At 42.0% G+C, this 20,376-nt stretch overlaps 1 protein-coding gene across 2 annotated transcripts in view; it reads left to right on the top strand.

Annotated features, from left to right (window-relative positions):
• Positions 1–2,147: 2,147 nt before the first annotated feature.
• LOC142202971 (high affinity cAMP-specific and IBMX-insensitive 3',5'-cyclic phosphodiesterase 8A-like) overlaps positions 2,148–20,376 on the top strand; it is a 136,763-nt gene continuing 118,534 nt past the window's right edge. Inside the window, exon 1 of one of the 2 annotated variants that reach the window (XM_075273380.1) lies at positions 2,148–3,103. In XM_075273380.1, the coding sequence (XP_075129481.1) occupies positions 2,936–3,103 (168 nt within the window). In that variant the 5' untranslated portion in view covers positions 2,148–2,935. Of the gene's footprint in view, positions 3,191–20,376 lie in introns of both variants that reach the window. The other variant, XM_075273379.1, reaches the window with a different exon arrangement.

Below are 20,376 nucleotides of genomic sequence, written 5' to 3'. Positions count from 1 at the left end.
GCCAGAGGACACATGTTGCAGAAAAGCTGCCTTTTTTGTTGCCGATTTTGCTGTGTTTTATTTTAGCCAAAGCCAGGACTAGATTAAGCAGAAGGCAGAAGTAAAAGAGCTTACTTTATATTTCCCATCCCCCTTGAAGTCACTCTTGGCTTCGACTAAAAAGAGTCAGATATTGCAATTTGCAATAGAAAAAAAAACTGCTTTTCTGCAATGTCTGACCTCAGCCGTAAAATGACTAAATCTTAAAATTGAGGTACAAATAGGAACCTAAACCACAGCTGTATAAGAAATTACTGGTGGTTTACTGGCCACAAACCTGGAGACAGGTTCCTTTTGTGGCTAAAACTCCATGATGACATTTGGTCACCCTTGAGTGTCTATAAAATCATAGCATTACCGTGACTCACACATGATTTATTTACCTGCTCCAAAATGTATGTTTATTATGGCACTTTTATGCTCATAAGGAAAAACTCACAATCCTGCAAGTAGAGGTAATAGTATGATATTTTCATGAGTAACCAAATGTCATATATCAGCTCCCCAAATGTCCTGTGTAAATAGAGCAGTAGTGTGCATGTGTTTCCACTGCTCCATTTACTTCTATTGGCTTAGTGTTGCAGTTGGCTATCTCCATCAGTCACAAAGAAGTGAGGTCATATACCCTGTTTCCCCGAAAATAAGTTATCCCCTGAAAGTAAGACATAGCAGAGGTTTTGTTGAATTGCCTAATATAAGGCACCCCCCCAAAGTAAGACATCCCCCAATAATAATAATCTTTCTGCACAAAGATTGTATGAAGAAAAACATTGCAGCTGAACACTGTGTGCGATGTTCCGTGTGGACAGGTATGCCGGCTGCTGACGCTGCTGCGATACATTGTATCCACTGTTCCTGCGGCTGTAGGATGAGCCGGGAGATGCCTGCTGTGCATACACTAAGCATCGTATGCAGCGGGGAGTCCACTCTCCCAGCTCATCCAACAGCAGCAGGAACAGTGGATACAACGTACAGTATCACAGCAGCGGCAGTGGTATCATACCGTCTTTGCGCGGCAAGCACATCTCAGCGTAGCGCGGTGGTGGCAGCAGTACACAAAAATAAAATAAGACATCTCCTGAAAATAAGACATAGCATATCTTTAGGACCAAAATTTAATATAAAACATTGTCTTATTTTCGGGGAAACATGGTATGTGCACTACTACTCCATTAGTACAGAAGACCCCTGTTTTTGTGATCACTGTTGGACCCCACACAATAATATATCCCTTACATTGTGGGATGTCGGTAGTAAGAAAACCCTATCAATTTTCGAAAGCCTAAAACTAGATAAGGTTGGAGAAAGATACGCCAAATTTACCGCAGGGGCTCAGTCTGTGTGATAGATACGGCATACACTTGCACTGCCTTATGCCACCTCTTGGTTAGCTGCGCTCCGACACTTCTCAAACCATCTACTGGGGCCTTAGATGAAAGGGGAGAATTTGCTAAACTTGTCATGCCAGTTTTCTGACACAAAAGTGTCACATGACTATTTGAGCCATAAAATGTGCCACTTTGTCCATATTCTCACACGTGGAAGAGGCAGGTTGGGAACGGCGACACCTCGGCCCACCAGATTTACTAGAACTGACGCCAAAAAACTGTCATGAGCTGTAAGTTATATACACGCCAGTCCCTGACTAGGGTCCATTTTATTTCTGGCACATGGGTCCTCCTGAGGTATGGAGCCTGCTGTGAATTCCAGCACATGCCTATTATCATTTCTATGAATATATTCCCTCGTGTTATTTAGTAAATCTCCCCCAATGAGTTATGTTTTGCATATTGTGACGTTTCCTGAGTCACAGCGCCTTTATATATGACGTCACACTGGCCAGGTACCTCAGCGCCCTGAGAGTACGGCCACTGACACAACTGTCATCCCCATCCTCTCACACACTCTGACAGACATTGCCGCGCTGCGAGGACCAGGAACCATTTAAACTCCCCTCCGCGTTTTAACCACGCCCACAGCGTCTCTCGGTCGATGTGATTGGCTCTCCCCGAGCTCATTTACATTTACGTCAGTAAAGGCTGGAGGTCATACGTTTGCGGCGATCTTATTGGCTGTGGCTTGTGTGAGAGCGGCGGCGGTGAGGGAGAGACAGCCGGGAGGAGGGCAGGAGCGCAGGCAGAGGGGAGAGCGGTGCAGTCATAGAGAAGACTGCAGCACTGCGGGGTGTAATGACAGGCGCGCTGGCTGCACATAGCACACGACTGCTAGTATAAGAGCGCCATTTTAATTCATTGGGGCATCTGCCGCCGTGACAGTGCGCGTCCTTTAGGGCCACGGGGTATGTGCGTCCGGCTAGAGCTGCAGGTCTTTCCCTGCGGTCTTCAGGGGGCGGGGAGGGGGAATCTTCCTGTTGCCAAGAAGAGCGGAGTGTGCAAATGTAAATAAGCCTCCTCCTCCTCCGCTGCTGCTGCTGGAAGATGATGATGGTGATGAGGAGGAGTCCCAGGGTCCCCACGAAGACTTTGTAGCCGTGGAGGGGACACCGAGCAAGATCTGTGCCTTGTACCCACCCATGCACCCCGGGGAAATCCCTCATGTCCAACTTGTAGCCGGGGAAGGATAACGCACTGAGTGCACAGGGCGTGGAAGAGCGGAGGAGATCGCATCCTGTGCAGCCGTTCACATGCATTGATCGCTGGATACAATGTTGCCATGCTGATGCTGCTGCACAGGAGAGGAGGCCACCAGCGCACCAGGGATCTGCATGTCTGATAGCAGGATAGTGCTCCCCTCTCACCACCCCCTGCTATAGCTTGTGCACAGGGACATGCAGGAGGGTGGCATCAGCCCAGGATACCACGCATTGCCATCGATTGGCAGCAGAGACTGACGGCAGCCACTAGTGGTTTGGATTTGGCTAAGGAGGCATCAAAGCATGGGCTGTGCTCCAAGCATTCACATCTCTGACAGCAGGGTGGTTTATCACAGTGGCAAAGAGTCTGACGACTCCAACTCTCCACATCAGACCAACACTGTACTGTCTCAGCAAACCAACTCAGTCCCTGGATTATTCATTAAATCCTCCAACACATCCACTTATAAGGTGAGGGCTAATTCCTCTAAGAAAGACAGGAGGGAACACAGCCAGAGCATGGAGGCAGAGATACCCACCAGCAGATCCAGTGTGAAGGTAACAGCAGGATGGGCACATACATCAACCTAGGGCCTAGATGGGCTGCAAGCGTAGGCCGGCCTAGTGGGGCAAGGGTTAACCCTTCGCCAAGTGACAGCACTCATCGCCTTGTTATGACACAGTAACTCATCCATAAGCCTAGCTGTTTAATTCCTATTTACCCTTGATCACAGACCTCCCCATTTCATGGGTCTCATGGACTAGGTGCTGCTTCCTTATTTGTTGCTTGGGCAATTTCTCTGACTTTTTCTGCTAATGAGAGTCCCATTCATGACATATGTTTACCAATAGGGTGTTCCGTTAAAAAAGGTGCAGGGCTAATATGAAACCTGTCAAAAAAAATCCTCTGTAATATCTTTATCTGATAGCAGGGCCTGCTTCTCCTTGGGTGTAATACACACCGCTTGTATTTGATTTGGTTTATGTCTGTGTCAGTGTTATACGTCAGCAGGTAAATATTGATATTTGTATAGGTATTTTTTGGCAGTGGTCAATAATGGCTGAATGAAATATTTAATGTTAGAAAGAAAAGCCGTCTGTTAGGAGCTGTCAACCTGTTAGATGGATAGGGGATCTGGGAATATGTAAAATATTCTCATTGCAGACTGTCTCTTTCATAGTGGGCTCTGGATGAGGCGATATTCTGTGTTCATAGGCCTGAGACTGACTGTGGAGAGGGAGAATCACGGGACAACTTGGATAGAGAGGGCTTCATTCTGTAATTGTAACTGGGAACTTGATGTCCGCCTCCTTTTACTTTTAGGATAGGTGGAAATCGAATGAACAAGGAATAGGAAAGTGGCACAGCAGAGAAGGAAAGTAGTGCCGTACACAGTTTATGGAGGATTTTCCCTGAAATACGGACCTACCAGTAAATAAGTCCTTGGCTTGTCCTCCTCTGTCAACTTGCCACAAAGTTGTTTTAACTATTTCTTAACTCTATTTGGGTTAGGGAAACTTGGGTGGCTACCAATAAGGCCACTATTACAGTACCTGTTGAGTCTGTCACCCATATTATATCTTCCTCGTATGTTACCTGTCTTGTCATTAGGTAGGCCTGGGAAAGCTGAATGACAAACCCATTGGGAGGAGCCATATTGGTTGTCACCCAGCTTCGCAAAAAAATTTACAATTCTAGTATTTCTATTTAGAGGAGATTCCTAATAGTATTTTACAGAATTAAGCCTTATTGGACTGTGACATTTGGAAACCTGGTTTGATTTGTGTATGGGATCAATCAAGTTTCTTTAAAACTTTTTGGATTCAGGCCTGTGTTGTTGTGCGAGCAATGTAAGGTATTTGTTAACTCCATGTATAATACAACTATACGTAAATGATATAAAACTACATCTTCCCATAGGTATGTTTGCATTTAATATATTACAGTTCATGCCTGTTCTCTACGTAGTCCAAAAATAGTTGTGAAGACCAGTTTTTTAGGATCTAAGCTCAATGCCAGTGAAGATAGAAGAGAGAACTATTTTCCTATTCTACTAGAAACATGTGTGTGCACCTCAGGCTTCTTGCGGAAGTTTCTGTGCCTGAAAATCTGTTCCATAGGTCTGAATGGGATTGTTTCTGCAGCATGTCAATAGATGTATACAAGCTTTATTCAGATGACTAGGACAGATAAAACATTTGCAATCCATGGAGTGTGAAATTACTCATGATAATCCAATTTTAGGCATAAACCCCCCCCCCCCCATAAGTGCATATTACACAGTAAATACAGGTATTTATTCCACATTGCAGAGATTAGAGGTGGAACACACCTGCAGTTTGGAAAATTCACTTAAAATGAAAAGTCTTACAATAATAATATTACTTGTCCCCAAGGAATCCAATGCTGCCCCATCTCTTCCCCGTTCTGCCTGATGTCCATTTACTTGCCTAGTGGGCAGGTGATAGATAGCTGCAGCCAGTCAGTCTTTGTATTAGGGGCATCACTGCTGATTTACATACCCGCAATATCAGTAATATGGCACCTGACCAGTGGATTCACCGGCTGAACCAGTCACATGTCCCCTGAGCAAGTAAATGGACATCAGGTGGACCGAAGAAGAGACCGCGGCTGTGCTAGATTCCTTTGAGACAGGCGAATAATATATATTTTTCTTTTTGGCCACTTGTAGGGACCTGCAATATATCAAAAGCACGAAGCAGAAGGGATCCTGTATGGGCAGTATTTGTGTATTATGTGCAGAAAAAGAAATATTATTAATTTCAAATAGTTGTAGCTAATGTTATAGGTTTGGCCAATAATCACATATGTAGCAGATCTGAATTTTTCATGTAAGCGTTTCTACATATCTGCATAAACTTATTGTGTTACATCTAATATAATGATATTATGGCACTTTGGGACATATGTGTGAATAATCTTTATAGTTATCTCAGAGTAGCTACCTCCCAATGACGTACTGTCCATACAGACGATAGCTACTCTGGCCAGCACTTGGATTGAGTTTCATGGCTGAAACAAGTCAGGGACTGTCAAAATATAGGTCATTCTCTATTTTGGTCTGTTTGCACAGATCCCTCATACACTCAAATGTTTGGGGAGCCGTAACTCTTGTAATTCACTGCCACTTTTTCGTATAGGAAAAGTATCATTACTTTGTAAGCAAGTGTCAGAAAAAAAATACTGTATGTCTTCTCTAGCATATGGTTCAGCTATTCTTCATCCGTTTTTTTCAATGCAGTTGTGCCAGGAAACTGGCACTGCTGCTTTTATAAATCTGCCCCAATGACAAACCTCTCCCTATTGCATTGATAGACTGGGCTCTACTATCTCTAGTGACTGAGTTAACATTGAAATAATCTCATGATAAAGAATGTTTTCAGTCTTTGGGATGAGAACGAGTGGCCTCCTCTTGTCAGATGTATATCATGTAAATATCCGGAGTTCATGGTTGTGTGCTGGATGCCATACATGCAGCCTCTGCTCTCGCTGCATACAATATTTCGGAATGCTTGAGGGACATTGTGCTTTATTAATTCAAGGTACTGAAATATTTTACCTCTTTCTCTAACAACTTTGACACTGTCTTTTTCTTATCAAGTAAGGGACGATTTCTACACGGTGACAGTCACATGACCAAACTTTATTGTAAGTGGCATCGCCTACCAGATCTTCTGCTAAAAGCTGAAAACAAAGGGGAAGCCCAGAAAATGCAAATCCACATGGTCTGTCACTACAAAATGAAGAAATGTGAAATTCCGAGAGCACTGCTGGGAAAATAACATTGACACCTCTTCAGCAGTTAGCGGCAACTTCCCAGGCATCAGAGTAGTCGGTGCTCTGATTAACCCTTCCACTACAGCTCTCTCATTGACTTCACTGTGAATTGCTGTGAAATATTAATTAGACTCGTAACATAGGCGTAGGGTTAATTCTGATTCAGCGGCTGTTTATTTTTCACCTTCCTCATTAAATCACACCTTAACATGAATTCGTCGATCCCAGCTCAGCCTGTAAAACACTTAGCCTGTGACTTATGTGCTGAAATTGTGTTTTTTTTTTTTTTTTTTCAATTTTATTTTTGAACATAACCTGCACTGCAGATCTGTATTTACCAGTGAACAGTTTCCTTTTATTCCAGGCAGACCACCTACATACGCAGCACAATCACTAGGGCATAACTTATTTTGAATTATTTCTGTTTGCTTAGCTAGGAACCACATTTCTATGCAATATAATTCATAAGCTTCCAAATTAGGGAAATTCCATGTAAAACGTTCCTATATACCCTGTGTACACATGGAGGCCCTTGTTCTCTTTATGAAGCAGAGAAAGGGTCTATTTATAAATCCATTCACTTTTAGTGAATAGTGGCTTAAAAAAGTTGCAATTTTATTTGGGTTAAAAACCATGCTGAATTTTTTGTATTTTTTTTTACTGAATAATCAAGTTAAATAGTTTGTTACAGTGCAAAATTCTTCTGGATGGCATTTAAAGTGGACTTGACCTCATTCTTGACATGTATTTATTTACTAAATAGTTGTTCCTTATAATCCTCGATTGGAAAGTTTCAGGCTGTGCTGGGACGCGCCCACAATCGGTAACACCCAGTTGGAATTTATTGAAGCGTTTCTATGAGGAATTAGAGGAACAGCACATGCAGAGTTCTAAGAAAAAAAAAAAATCATCCTGACTTTTCATTTTATGATGCAGACCATTCTTTACTAATGTCATTTACTTTCCTGTTTTATCAGAAGTAGAAACACTTTTACAGTATTATCATTTTGCAGGTCTGCTTTCTTAGTCTTACGTGCCATAGGTTACTTTAAGGCTGAGGCCCCCACGTTGCGGAAACTCAGCTTTTTTTTATGCAGTTTTTTTGAGCCAAAGCCAAGAATGGCTACAAAAGGAATGGGGAATCTATATGAAGCTTAACACCTCCAAATCTACAACAAAAAAAGCTACTTTTCTGCACTATAGGGCTTCAGCCTAAGGCTGGGTTAAAGTTTTTTGTTTTTTTTTTCTTTTTCTCCTATCAGTATGTCTTTGTAGAATAGTAGGAAATCCACGCAAACATGGGGAGATCATACAAACTCCCTGCAGATGCTGTTCCTGGCGGGATTCAAGCTCAGGCCTCCAGCGCTGCAAGGCTGCAGTGCTAACCACTGAGCCACCGTGTTGCCCCACACAGGGTGTTTTGGACCGGATTTTGACATGGAATGGAAGCTGTTCACTTCCTTTTTCCTTCTTGCCGCGGATGCCGCCGCAGCGTCTGCGGAGCGAAACCTCCCTCCCAACTAGGCCTATTCATTTGGGCCTAATACGGAGTGGAATGCCGCCACTGTATGCCGGTGCCGTTTTTTGGACCAGATTCTGAGGTGGCCTCCGCCTCAAAATCCGGTCCAAAAACCCAGTGGGAACCCAGCCTAATATTGGACTGGACAATTAATCGAAAAATAGCAAAAACCGAAAGTCAGCTCAATTTAAACTTGTTCACATCCATCCATTGCATCCATACCATCCTGTTTTATACCATTGATTGTTGTACAGTCAGGATTGCTGATATGTGAATAACTGGAACCAAAATTCAGTGGTATGGTATACCATATAAATAGGGGGTGTCGCTTGTAAAATGGAGAGTGTCCTAAAATAATTGAACATTTTTGCCTCTATTGAACAATTAATTGTGACATTGATTTGAGTCACAATCCTCCAGCTCTACCATAATCCCATAACGCTTTACCATAGCCATACTGAAACAATACACATGCAGCATGGTTAAGAGTAAACCCCTTATCATTTTTTTTCTGTTAAAATTGGTAAAAAGTTATTCGAGTGCTTTGTGCAAAGAAATGTGTACAGATTTGTGACAGATTTGAGTTGCAATACCACATACAGCCTGTGGACAAAAGTGGTGCTGTTTGTAGGGGGAAAAATAAATCTTGTTGTGAAGAGACTTTACCCAATTGCATGAAAAATAAATGCTGGTTGGCCTCCCCTTGAAATCAAAATTGCGTGTGAACATACCCTTGAATTGTTGGTCTATTTATCAGTTTCTTGGAAAAGCTAGTACTGCGGGCATGACATCTACTAACGAAAACCTGAGGCACTGGGGTTCTAGGAAAAATTATCTTTTATTCGTCTTTATTCTAAAAATAAAAAACCTGATTTGGCCGGAACGTTGTCTTTGTTTTTTTTATTCAAGATAAATAAGTTAATTTTTACTGAATCTCTGGTTCCTCGGGTTTTCGTTATGGCATGGACTTCTGACCAAGTGGCGTGTAGGATTGTAGCAAGTGAAGCATAGAGTTCATTTAGGTGTTTTTGGTGAAAAAACAAACAAAAAACACTGTGTCTAAATGTTACAGGTTGGTTAGTAGTAACTTATGAATAGCTTAGATACACTGCATTTTTTTTTTTTTTATTAAGCTGCTGCTCTCTTTCTTTGCAAAGGATGAAGCTATGTATGAAACCCCCCGAAGCAGAAATTGGCATGTTTGTGAATTTAGAACTCTCTGTGCAAGCCACTCTGTCGTCACTGCAGTCCCAATAAATAAGCTTCTAAAATTCTCTTTTTTTCATTTAAGAGTCCCTTACTGTGTAGAAAAAAACTCGTATATACTCGAGTATAAGCCAAATTTTTCAGCACAGTTTTTGTGCTGAAAAATCCCCCCTCGGCTTATACTCGAGTCAAGCAAAAAAATTTTTTTTTTTTTGGTGGTGGTGGTGGGGTCTATGACCAGCCGCAATAGTATTGTATAGAATCTCCCATAAAATAGTGGGGGGGAAAAAAAACCTTAAAATAAATAAATAAATAAAGTAAATAAATCCCTCCATTCCCTAGAATACATAGAAATGTAGGAAATGACTGTGAAACACATACACATTAGGTATCCCTGTGTCTGAAAGTGCCCGGTCTACTGAATATAGGGTATCTGCAGTGCTCCTGTTCCGTCAGGAAGGGGTTAATAGGAGCACTGCAGATACCCTGTATTCAGCCAGGCTGAATTCCACGTTGGGGGGGAAAAACCCCAGTCCTCAAGATCAGGGAAGGGGCAGACAGACAACCAAAACAACCCTTCCCCAGCACCCAGCAACTACTGCACCCAAAAACTCCGACCATTTTAATTTTTTAAATTTTCCAGTAGCTGCTGCATTTCCCCCCCCCTCGATTTATACTCGAATCAATACGTTTTCCCAGTTTTTGTGGTAAAATTAGGGCCCCAAAGATGTCCGACTTTTCAAGCGGACAGCAAAAACCTTTGGGAACGGACAGTTAAGGACAGCCACGGACTGTAAAGGAACGCACCCGATGTCCATTTAAATCAATGCAAAATGTCACGGACACAGCTAGTGTCTGATGCTAATGTCCACACAAGATTTTGAATGGACATTAGCAGCGGACACTAGCTGTCAGACACCGACAGTAGTGTGAATGCTCCCTAAGGCTGACATTCTGCATCTTCAAAACCTGCACGGCCTGGCACTTTGTTATATTCTACAATGATTTATATCACAACCACTATACTGCTAGTGTAGTGTTATCAGTGGGTTGTCTGCCATAACTCACCGGCTGCAAGCTCCTTGGCCTAAGTATAGCTTCTCATGGCTAATATATGTATATATGCGCTGTATTCAGTACAGTTGGTTTTTCCAATATGTGCCCCGGGGCTGGAGATATGTGACATTAATTTCAGCACCGATATCTCCCCAATGTCAGAAGGCTGGACCTTACAGCTAATCATCATATTTCCAGCACCATGGCTCATACCCCCAAGCCAAGAGTGTGGTGAATTCAGCACACTGTTGGCTTTCTAGCGGTGTATATAATACCGCACATCTATGAGGACATGAAAGGTCCTCGTTAAAGAAATCCAGTTCAGTAAGTTGGCACAGTGAGATAAGTCAGATATATTTGAGGCAGGTTCCCTTGTCCTGCCACCCAACTAGTGACTACAGAGAAGAAACTGTTGCACATAGTTTGCAGCTGGGGGACGGAGTGTTATTGAATATATCAAACCCCGCGATAGGCCTGACATCAAGTTCACGAATCAGAATTTGGATTTTTTTTTAAATTTAATTGCAGAGCCCTAGCCTGTAATTTGTTATTATATGTAAAGTCAGGATGCCTTTTGTGACTTTCATATGGCTGTTATATGTAGTATGGCTAGGTAATTCCATCTAAACTGCTGTAGTTTGCTGTAGGTCAGCCTGGCAAAGATCACTCGATTTGGGTTTGATGACTACGACTGCCTTCGGGTTGGCTCTTGGGGGACGTTCCCACTACCGCTGCTGACCGCCAGGCTTGCCATTGGTCAGCTTTAAAACACATTCATTTGAATGGGGTTTTTAAAGGTAACTGTCTGCATGTAGGTCTTTATGTTCGTGCAAAAAAACCTTTAAGGCTGGGTTCACACAGGGTTTTTTGGGCTGAATTTTGACGTGTAATCTGCGTCAGAATCTGGCTCAAAAAAATGCATCTCATTGAATTTAATGCCGCGACATGGCCTTTCTACTGGTGGATTCCGCGGCGCGACACTCCCTCCTGATTAGGCCCATTTATTTGCGCCTAATCCGGAGTGGAATGCCACGACTCCCGTCGAGGCTAGCCGTTTTTTGGACCAGATTCTGAGGTGGCTTTTGCCTCAAAATCCAGTCCAAAAAACCCTGTATGAACCTGGACTAATAATACAGTCGCACTCCTCCGTGCCAGAATTGAAACGTACACCAATCAGGAATTGGCCTAAATTTCCAGTTGGTGTGAGCCATAGTAAATTTGAGGGGCTTGGGCATTCCTGCTCTGGCACACTTTGGTCTCTGCTCAATTTTGTAAACAAAGGCAAGAAAGGCACAAAAAGAACCATTTAGTAGATCTTTGGCACAATAAGATGATGTGATCCAAAAATGCACCACAATTATACCTGTCTATGCCAGCAAAGTGGCCAGAAACAGAAATTTGTGATAGACAATAGAGATGAGCGAGTAGTGTTCGGATCAGCTGATCCGAACAGCACGCTCGCATAGAAATGAATGGACGTAGCCGGCACGCGGGGAGTTAAGCGGCCGGCCGACGTCAAAGCGGAAGTACCAGGTGCATCCATTCATTTCTATGGAGCGTGCTGTTCGGATCGGCTGATCCGAACAGTACTCGCTCATCTCTAATAGACAACTATTGTTGTCACATGTTTTTTGTTTTTGGGGCGGTGTTCTTTAGTTTCACCCTTATATGTCAGTCACGTAACAGTAAATTTTTCATTTTTACAAAATGTTCTTCCCATATTAACAAAGCACATAGGGCAGTGGGGAGATTGCATGAATGAACCTGGAAATTCATCAGTTCTGCACATTAACTTATCACTTGTTGTGTCTCATTGGCCTTGATTTGTTCCACAAAATGTAAAACAAAATGTATTCCTGGTGCCTGGAATGTTAAATATTCACAGATCTGTTCATAGGTTCACAAAACATGAACCATGAAATAGATTTGTTTTTATTGTGCATTTAATATTTTAGGCATATTTAAAGGGGTTGTGCATCTTCGACAATATTTTTCAGGCTATCTCCCAATGATAAGCTGATCATATGGTTGTCCTCTTGACTCGCTTAGGCCGGGGCCTGATGGACCAGAAACGCTGCGATTTGCCCACAGTGGAGACGCTGCGGTAAAAATCGCGGCATTGTACAGTGCAGGTAAAGTGTATGGGATTCATGCGAATCCCATCTCCACTTTGCGGAAAAGATTGCAGCGCGGACGCACTGCGATTTGCAAAGCCGTTGCGCCTTTGCAAATCGCAGCATGTCAATTATATCTATGGAAACGCCGGTGACCTTCCTATAGATATACTGTTAAGAGAAAGTCTGCAGAGGAAAACTCTGTGAACTTTCTCTTAAAAGCACTGCGGAAAGAACTGCAATGCTGCGGATGTTGCTTCTTTTTTCCACGAGTGGGAACAAACCACTTGCGGAAAAAAGAAATGACCGGGTCCCATTGATTTCAATGGAAGGCCGTTTTTTGAGCAGGATTTTGCCGCGGATTCCACGTCAAAATCCTGACCAAAAAAAACCCGTCTGAACTCAGCCTTAGAGAACTGTGGGGGAATCGGCGGCTTCAGCACCATCACGGGGGAAGTTAAATGTTACACTCCACCCACTGAAATCAATAGGCAGTTTGTGTAATGCATGTTCAATGTTGCCCATGGACAAGCCAAGTCTGCTCCGGATTAGGCCCAAGAATGAGCATCTCGCTTCTTTTTCCGGGAGCTGGAACAAACCGGCTCCCGGAAAAAAGAACGGACAGGCTCCCATTGATTTCAATGGGAGCTGTTTTTTGATCAGGATTTTGAGGCAGATACGGACTCAAAATCTTGACCAAAAAACTCAGTGTGAACTTACCCTTAATGTTCAGACGTTCATAGTGTTAGTGGGAATGTCTTCTTAGGTGTCCTGATCATGATGGTGTGCAGTCTCTGAATCAGTGAGTACTGTACGAATAACACATGGATTGGCATCAGGGTCCATTCACACAGTTCTTTGGTGAGGATGCTGAATCCGTGTCAGAATCCACATGGAAAAAACGCCTCCCTGTAGCATTCTATGGGTTCTGCTATTTTTTTTTTCCGTTAGCGGATTTTTTCTGCTAGCGGAACAAAGCTTCCTTCAGGCGGATTCTGCCTGCAAAAACCAACGCAGTCAATGAAAGGCAGAAAATCCATGTGGAAGTGGGAAAAACTGTGTGGAAAAACCGCTAGCGGATTTTGAAGCGGATTTTATCCTCACCAAAAAACTCCGTGTGAATGAACCAGTGTGAATATATTGCCACGCAAGCTGTAAAATGTGGCTTCTTATCTCTGATTCCTTGACTGCTCTTCATTTGGCTATGCTGGGAATACCACTGTAAAAGTTGTGGCGTTTTACAGTCCCTGCAAAGGACTAGTGAATGCCATCCATATATTGCGGAAAATTACATACAGTGGACACGCAACGATTTCGAAAACTGTTGTGGTTTTGGAAATTACAGCATGTCAATTATACCTACAGATTCGAAAGGGAAAAATAAAAATAAATAAACCTTTATACTTACCTATCGTTCAGCCTGGTGCTCCTTGCATCTATGCTTCTTCACATCTTCAGTCCCAAAGACGTACACCCAAGCTTCACTGTGCAAGTGCCAGAGGTTCAGGGCATACGCACTGAAACTGAGGTGTACTCCTTTGGCTTTATTGAAGAACTGCGTTAAACGCACTATGGTGTTAAATATACGCCAGAATTTATTTATTTATTTTGTTCGGGCGTGTGGTATTGAGAAATCCTTCTATACTACTACAGACTTCCGTCAGCACCCTATAACAGAGAAATATGAAAGACATTCCTGGGAGTCTTCAGTAGTCTCCCGGCTGTCCTGGATACAGGATGCTGTTCCAGATCTCTTACCAGGGGATGGCAATCCTGTTAAACATGGCCACACTAGGCTATGCCGCTCTGCAATAATACTGGAGACCCAGTGGTTATGGTATCAGCGCAGCACTAGAGTTGGCGCTATCTTTAAATTGCTGACATCCTAGACCAGGTGTAGGGAACCTTCAGCTCTCCAGCTGTTGCAAAACTACAACTCCCAGCATGCATACTTCCTCTGCTGTTCTTGGAACTCCCATGGAAGTGAGTGGAGCATGCTGGGAGTTGTAGTTTCACACCAGCTGGAGAGCTGAAGGTTTCCTACCCCTGTCCTAGAGGATCTGTTAGTTCTTCTGACATGTCTGTTTTAGTAAATCTTTGTTTCCATGTAATTCTGCATCATCTTTTTTACAGCCCTATATTGTGGCGTTCCTATTATTCCTCCTGAAAAGAAAATGTTACTAAATTGACAATTGGGTGTTGCTAGTTTGGGATGGGTGAACATGACTCTTTGATATAGAAAAATGGTAACACCTATTGTCCACTAGTCAGTTTATTGATACTTTTCTAGTAGAAATAACAGCGTTATGGTGCAGTGTATAGTTCTAAGACAATATATTGTAGAATAGTTATATTGTGGGGAACACAGCTACTTACTACAACAGACATGTCAGCCAGTCATGTAAATAGTCTTACTGTAAATTGTATTGTATGTATCTACAGCTCCTCTGCAGGGTTATATGTTTCTATGGATACAGGCTGTATGGAGTGACCTTGAAGTCACATTGCCATCTGTCTGTGTCCTATATTCTTCTAACCTACTAAATGCAAGTTGATGAGAATAAGGTGACAGGTAGGGTTGAGTGATCGGGATCGGAAAAGATCGGATTTCGATCGGCGATCGAGTAAATTTCACGATCGAGATCGGAATTCCAACCCAATCTTTTCCAGCGGGATCGAGATCGGAGGTTATATCAAGATCGGCTCAACCCTAAAAGTGACTTTCCCCATAGAGAAGCATTGACTAGGGTTGAGGATCGGGTTCGGAAAGGATCGGATTCCGATCGGCGATCAAGCAAATTTCACGATCGGGATCGAGATCGGCTGGAAAATTATCAGAAATCGGATTTTAAAATCGATATTGAAATCTCAAGATCAGCTCAACCCTAGTGACAGGTAGAAGAGAGTCTGATGGTAGGAAGTGAGTGATTGTACAAATAGGGCTTAAAGCATAACTAAACTTTTGGAGAATTTTTGATTTTCTGTCAATATTTGTGTCATTAATACATTTTGTAATATACTTGATTAACAAATTTTGGATCATTTGTGTGAGACCCTGCATTTTTTTCACTCTTTCCCTTGCTTCTGTTATGAGAGATGTTCCTGCCTCTCACTGAGTAACTGTGTATGGAGTACGGGCTTGGTGCATGGGGCTGTGCAAAATGTAGAGAAAATCTGGGGAGGGTCACTTCAAACAGTTATATCTTGGACATTATAAAACGTACAAACTTTCTTATTGAGTCATATGATAGAGGAGATTCTAAGGTTACAGTGCTATCTAAATTATTTCCAGAGATATCACTGGTTGAAAACACAGTCAGTATTGGGATTATTACATCATAAATATTATACAGCTGCATATTGTATTTTTATAGTATCCGACATATAACTATTTGAAGTGACCCCCCCCCCCCATTTTCTCTACGACACAGCCCGTATTCCCGCACACAGTAACATTCAGTTAGAGGTAGAAACAGCTCCTAGTACAGAAGCAAGGCAAACAGTCAAAACTTACAGGATTTCACAGAAATTTTCCAAAATTTCATAACAAAGCACATTACACAATTTATTAATGACACAAATATTGCCAGTAAATCAAAAGTTCTCCGAAAGTTTAGTAACACTTTATGGCAGATGGACTGTAGTCAAAAGGGTGGGACCCTTTAAATAGGTTGTTACTATTACATAGAGTAATGGTATATTGCTACAATAAGGCCTACTTTCTAATTGATGTGAATCCTGTAAATGGAGGGACTGCGGTGACCTTATACAGTTCCTCTCAATCAGTTGTTTACGGTATCTGCTCTGGTGACAGGTTCCCTTTAAGTTCAGTGTCTTCTTAGGTGTCTTTCCCTTAGTATTCATCACAGTCTTACATTCGGATTGCTGTAGTAACTATTTTGGCAAATGTAAAGGATTAGCAGATAAGTGACTGACATTTCATTCCTTGAGAATACGGTGCACAATATTCAGCATGTAGTTTATAGGATAAAGTCTTTATTATCTTGGCGTTGTATGAATACACACAAAACCTGGAAATGTTCAGTATAGGTGCTCTCTACTCATTTTATGTTCAAGATTTCCAGGAGCAAATGCTTGGTGCTGTCTTGGGAAAACCTTGGCATTTGGGAGCCTGGCATAGTTACGGTTGCTTGCAGCCGTGCTCATCACTGGCAGTATCACAGACGGGTATAGCTTAATGTTCTTTAATCTTGATGCAAAACTTTGATCCACAAGCTGAAAAGTTATCATTACTTAGAATCTAAATATAATATGTCATTGTACTGCATTTACCTTATATAACCTCAGGGGTCTCTCCATAGCACAGAAGTAGGGCCAGACTTGTAAGTGCCACCTTTATTCTACCTATAGCTACACCTCTGCTGGTTACAGATCAGTCATCTGAAGGTGCAAAGAGAAGTCATTAATGTTATTTCTGTCACCTTTTATTTTCAGAAAGAATAGAAGTGAGCCTGGACATTTTGTTTCCGCAGATCTCACCGTTTCCTTGCTCAGTCTGTGCAAGAAAAAAATAACACAGATTCTTTGGGCAAATTTGAAAGAATGATTTCCTCTACATCCCATTGTTTTTAACTTGGAGCTAGCAGTGACCTTTTGACTCCCAATGGGGATGTAGTGGAAAGTTTATGAGGCCCTGTTTAACTTGGGAAGACGATGTATTTTTGAAGTTACATATTTGCCATAACTTTCTATCTTTATCTAGCACAGCCGAGCAGAACTTACAAGAAAGAATTAGAGGAGGTGTTTATAGAAGTAATTGTAACAATACCATTCTCGGCTAAAAGCTGGCCATTCATGATTTCATATGTATGGGAGGCTACATTGTGAACACTTGGCACCTACCGTAGTAGGAACTGTATCATCGGCCGCCTTATTTTGTTTTAAGTCAAGGTTATGATGTATTGAGTGCTCTGTAGAAATTATTGTACCGCAGCTGTAATCTCTAACCAACTTTATAGGGGTTGTACAACAGACAACGAAGAATGGGACATAATCACTTTTGGGAACTAGGCTGCTGGTGCTGGACCCGTTCCAGCATCTGTTCAAGTTTTGTCAGTTGGATAAGCCCTTTAAAGCTACGGAAGTGCAGGTGCTTTTCAATAAATTATTCTAAAGGAGCATTTTTCGAGGCTATGTTCACACAGTGCATTTCTGTAAGTTTTATGTTACAGTTGTGCTGCTCTTTTCAATTAAAACATCTTAAGCACTTGATGCTTTTTTAATTGCAGGAATGACTGCCATATTTTACTGGGCATTCCATTTGTTAGCCAATGGCCATTGAGATCTTATTCACACATCTGCATTTCACATACATATGTATTCAATGTACTTGTTCAGACTTCTGTCTTTTTTTACCGACTGCAGCATGTTAGTTTTTTTGTTTTTTTTGTCACTAATGCTGGTGATTCTAATACATTGGTTAGTACTGTAGCTACCAAATGTGGTTCAAGAAGGGACAACTAGTGAAATGGCCTCAAGGTCACAGTTGCCCAAGGCTCATTGATGCTTAGGATAAGGTTAGCCTGTGTGATCCAGTTCCACAGAAGAGTTACTGTAGAAAAAAATGCTAAAAGATTATTTCTGCTTAGAAAGTAAAGGTGTCGTAACATATTGCCAATTGTCTATGCTGACTCCTGTCCACCACTGGAAACGCCTACAGGCCGGGACTCCACATTGCAATACACAGTGGTTTTGCTGCAGCCAAAACAGTATCTGGAAAGTTGATGGGATTCTGGCCAATTCTGCAGCGGATCTGCTAAAAATCTGCAGCGGAAATGCTGTGATTTAAAAAACGCAATCCTTTATGCAAATTGCGAACATGTCACTAGCGGATTCCATATAGGTATAATAGCAGCAGAAAATCTGCGGACTCTGCGGGAACAAATGCGATGCGTTTCCGCTGTGGTCTTTTCTACAGTGTTTTTCGGACGCGACTCACTACGTGGGGCCTTAGCCACAAAAGGCATCAGAAGTGGATCATGGAGTGATGCAAGGAAGTGGCCTATATTGATGAATTATTTTTTGGTGAGTTTGTAGGGCAAGAGATGTCATAGGGTTGCATTGTGGAAGAAAGCAAGCCAGAGGCAATAGTGTGATGCTCTGGGCAATGTTAATATCAATGCAGACCAAGTACATCGCTTTATGGCAACTGATTCCCTAGTGGGAGTAGGGGCAGGCAAGGGCTCGACTCAATTACGATTAACAATTATTTTCGAACACTCTCCTTTTTACTTTCCATCCCATGCCACAGAATTTTGGTTATTTACATATCAGCAGTCCTGACTGGGAAGCATACAGCTAGTGACATATCCTTTAGGCCATGGAGACAAGATGGCATGGAGGCTAAATACTTGAAATAATACTTTCTCTGTGCAAGAAAATGTATGAGCCCCTTTTTTGCGATATCTCAGCGTAGTATCCCTCCCTATTACAGACACTTATCCCCTATCCTGCTATATATTGCTAGGGGTCCCAGTGGTCAGGAATAAATGGGGAACCAAAAGTGTCACTGAATCCTCCATGTGAATGAAGTGCCAATCTCCAGCACCATCGAAATGAATGGCGTGCTGTTCACACAAGTGCATTGAAACTTAATTCATAGGAAGGGTGCAGGGGAAATTTTAATCCCCTGTTCTCTTGTTCACTAGTTGTCAAACTGTCCTGTGATGTGATATATATATATATATATATATATATATATATATATATATATATATATATATATATATATATATATATATATATATAGCCATGCAGTTCGTTAGCTTGGCTTACCTGCAATCCATTAGACAGTAGAGAACTGTTGTTAAGGTGTCACCCCCCCCCCCCCCAACCTATTGGGCTCCTGTGCTTCACAAGTATACTATTAGTATGTCTGTCCCTGCATGGCAGTGGCTTCTTTTGCCAGGGTAATGGACCTTGCCACACTACATAAAATATTCAGGAATTATTTGAAAAGCATGACAAAAAGTTAAAGGTATTTTCACATCTAAAACACAAGATAAAAAAGCCTCATCTTGAAAAAAAAATTAAAAATTACTAGGGTCAAAAGTCTATGTCAAATGATACGCAAAAAAAAGAATTATGTGAAAATGACAAAAGTTCTGTGTAATTCAAGCCTAACTACTCAATGATAGCAACCCTTGGGAATGGTTCAATCCCTCCAGGTTAAGCACCCATTCAGATGTTCATGTGACAGTAACATTTGTCAGACTGTCAAAGGCTCATCTGAACAAAAGTCACAGCGATATAGTGGTTTACTTCTACTGTACTGTCCCATAGAATAAGCAGAGTTTACAAACTCGCAGCAACATAAATCATTATAATGCTGTGAGTTCAGTTGAGACTAATTCAGTTCTTGGACCAAACAGTCGTCTCAATGGGCACTTCTGTTAACAAAACAAAACAACAAAAAAAAAACAACCTACCACCTGTTACACGGGAATGCAAAACTCAATTTTATGGCAATGATAACTGTGGTATTCTACCACGCTAGTCTCTCTAGACTCCATTGCCGAGCTGTGACTACAATATTTACTTCCCCTATAACCTGTGTTAATACATAAAGAAAAAATACCAAATATATTGTAGCAGACAGTTTGAAAAAAAAAAATGGACCGATTATAGAGGAGACAGGACTCTGTTCCTCCTAGGAGGAACTAAGCAGAGTGATGTATATTTTTGTGAGCAAAAGCTTCTATAACTTGCAACTTATTACATTCCAGGCTTAAGAGTCCAGGAGCGGTCCTATTCAGTGTTTGACAGCCATCTCTGTTTGCATACTCCTATACGGAAGGCTGTCCAGTCTGTCATTGAGTAGGAGCCCCCACTGGGAATCAGAATGGACACACGTTTTTCTCCCAAATGTATCAATCTGCTGTATACCATGCTGTCTGAAGATACTTCTGCCTTTTCAATGTGACAAGTGCCCTTTAAGACCTCATGGTAGTTAGATAAAATGTTCCCTTTGGGAGTGTTGTTGGGAATAATGTCTGGGTGATCTCTACATTACGTTGCACTGGAAGAAGCC

This window comes from Leptodactylus fuscus, chromosome 5 (assembly GCF_031893055.1).
Source record: "Leptodactylus fuscus isolate aLepFus1 chromosome 5, aLepFus1.hap2, whole genome shotgun sequence".
NCBI classification, from domain to species: domain Eukaryota; kingdom Metazoa; phylum Chordata; class Amphibia; order Anura; family Leptodactylidae; genus Leptodactylus; species Leptodactylus fuscus.
Note: the sequence above shows the minus strand (reverse complement) of the source record. Positions and strands in the feature narration are given on the sequence as shown.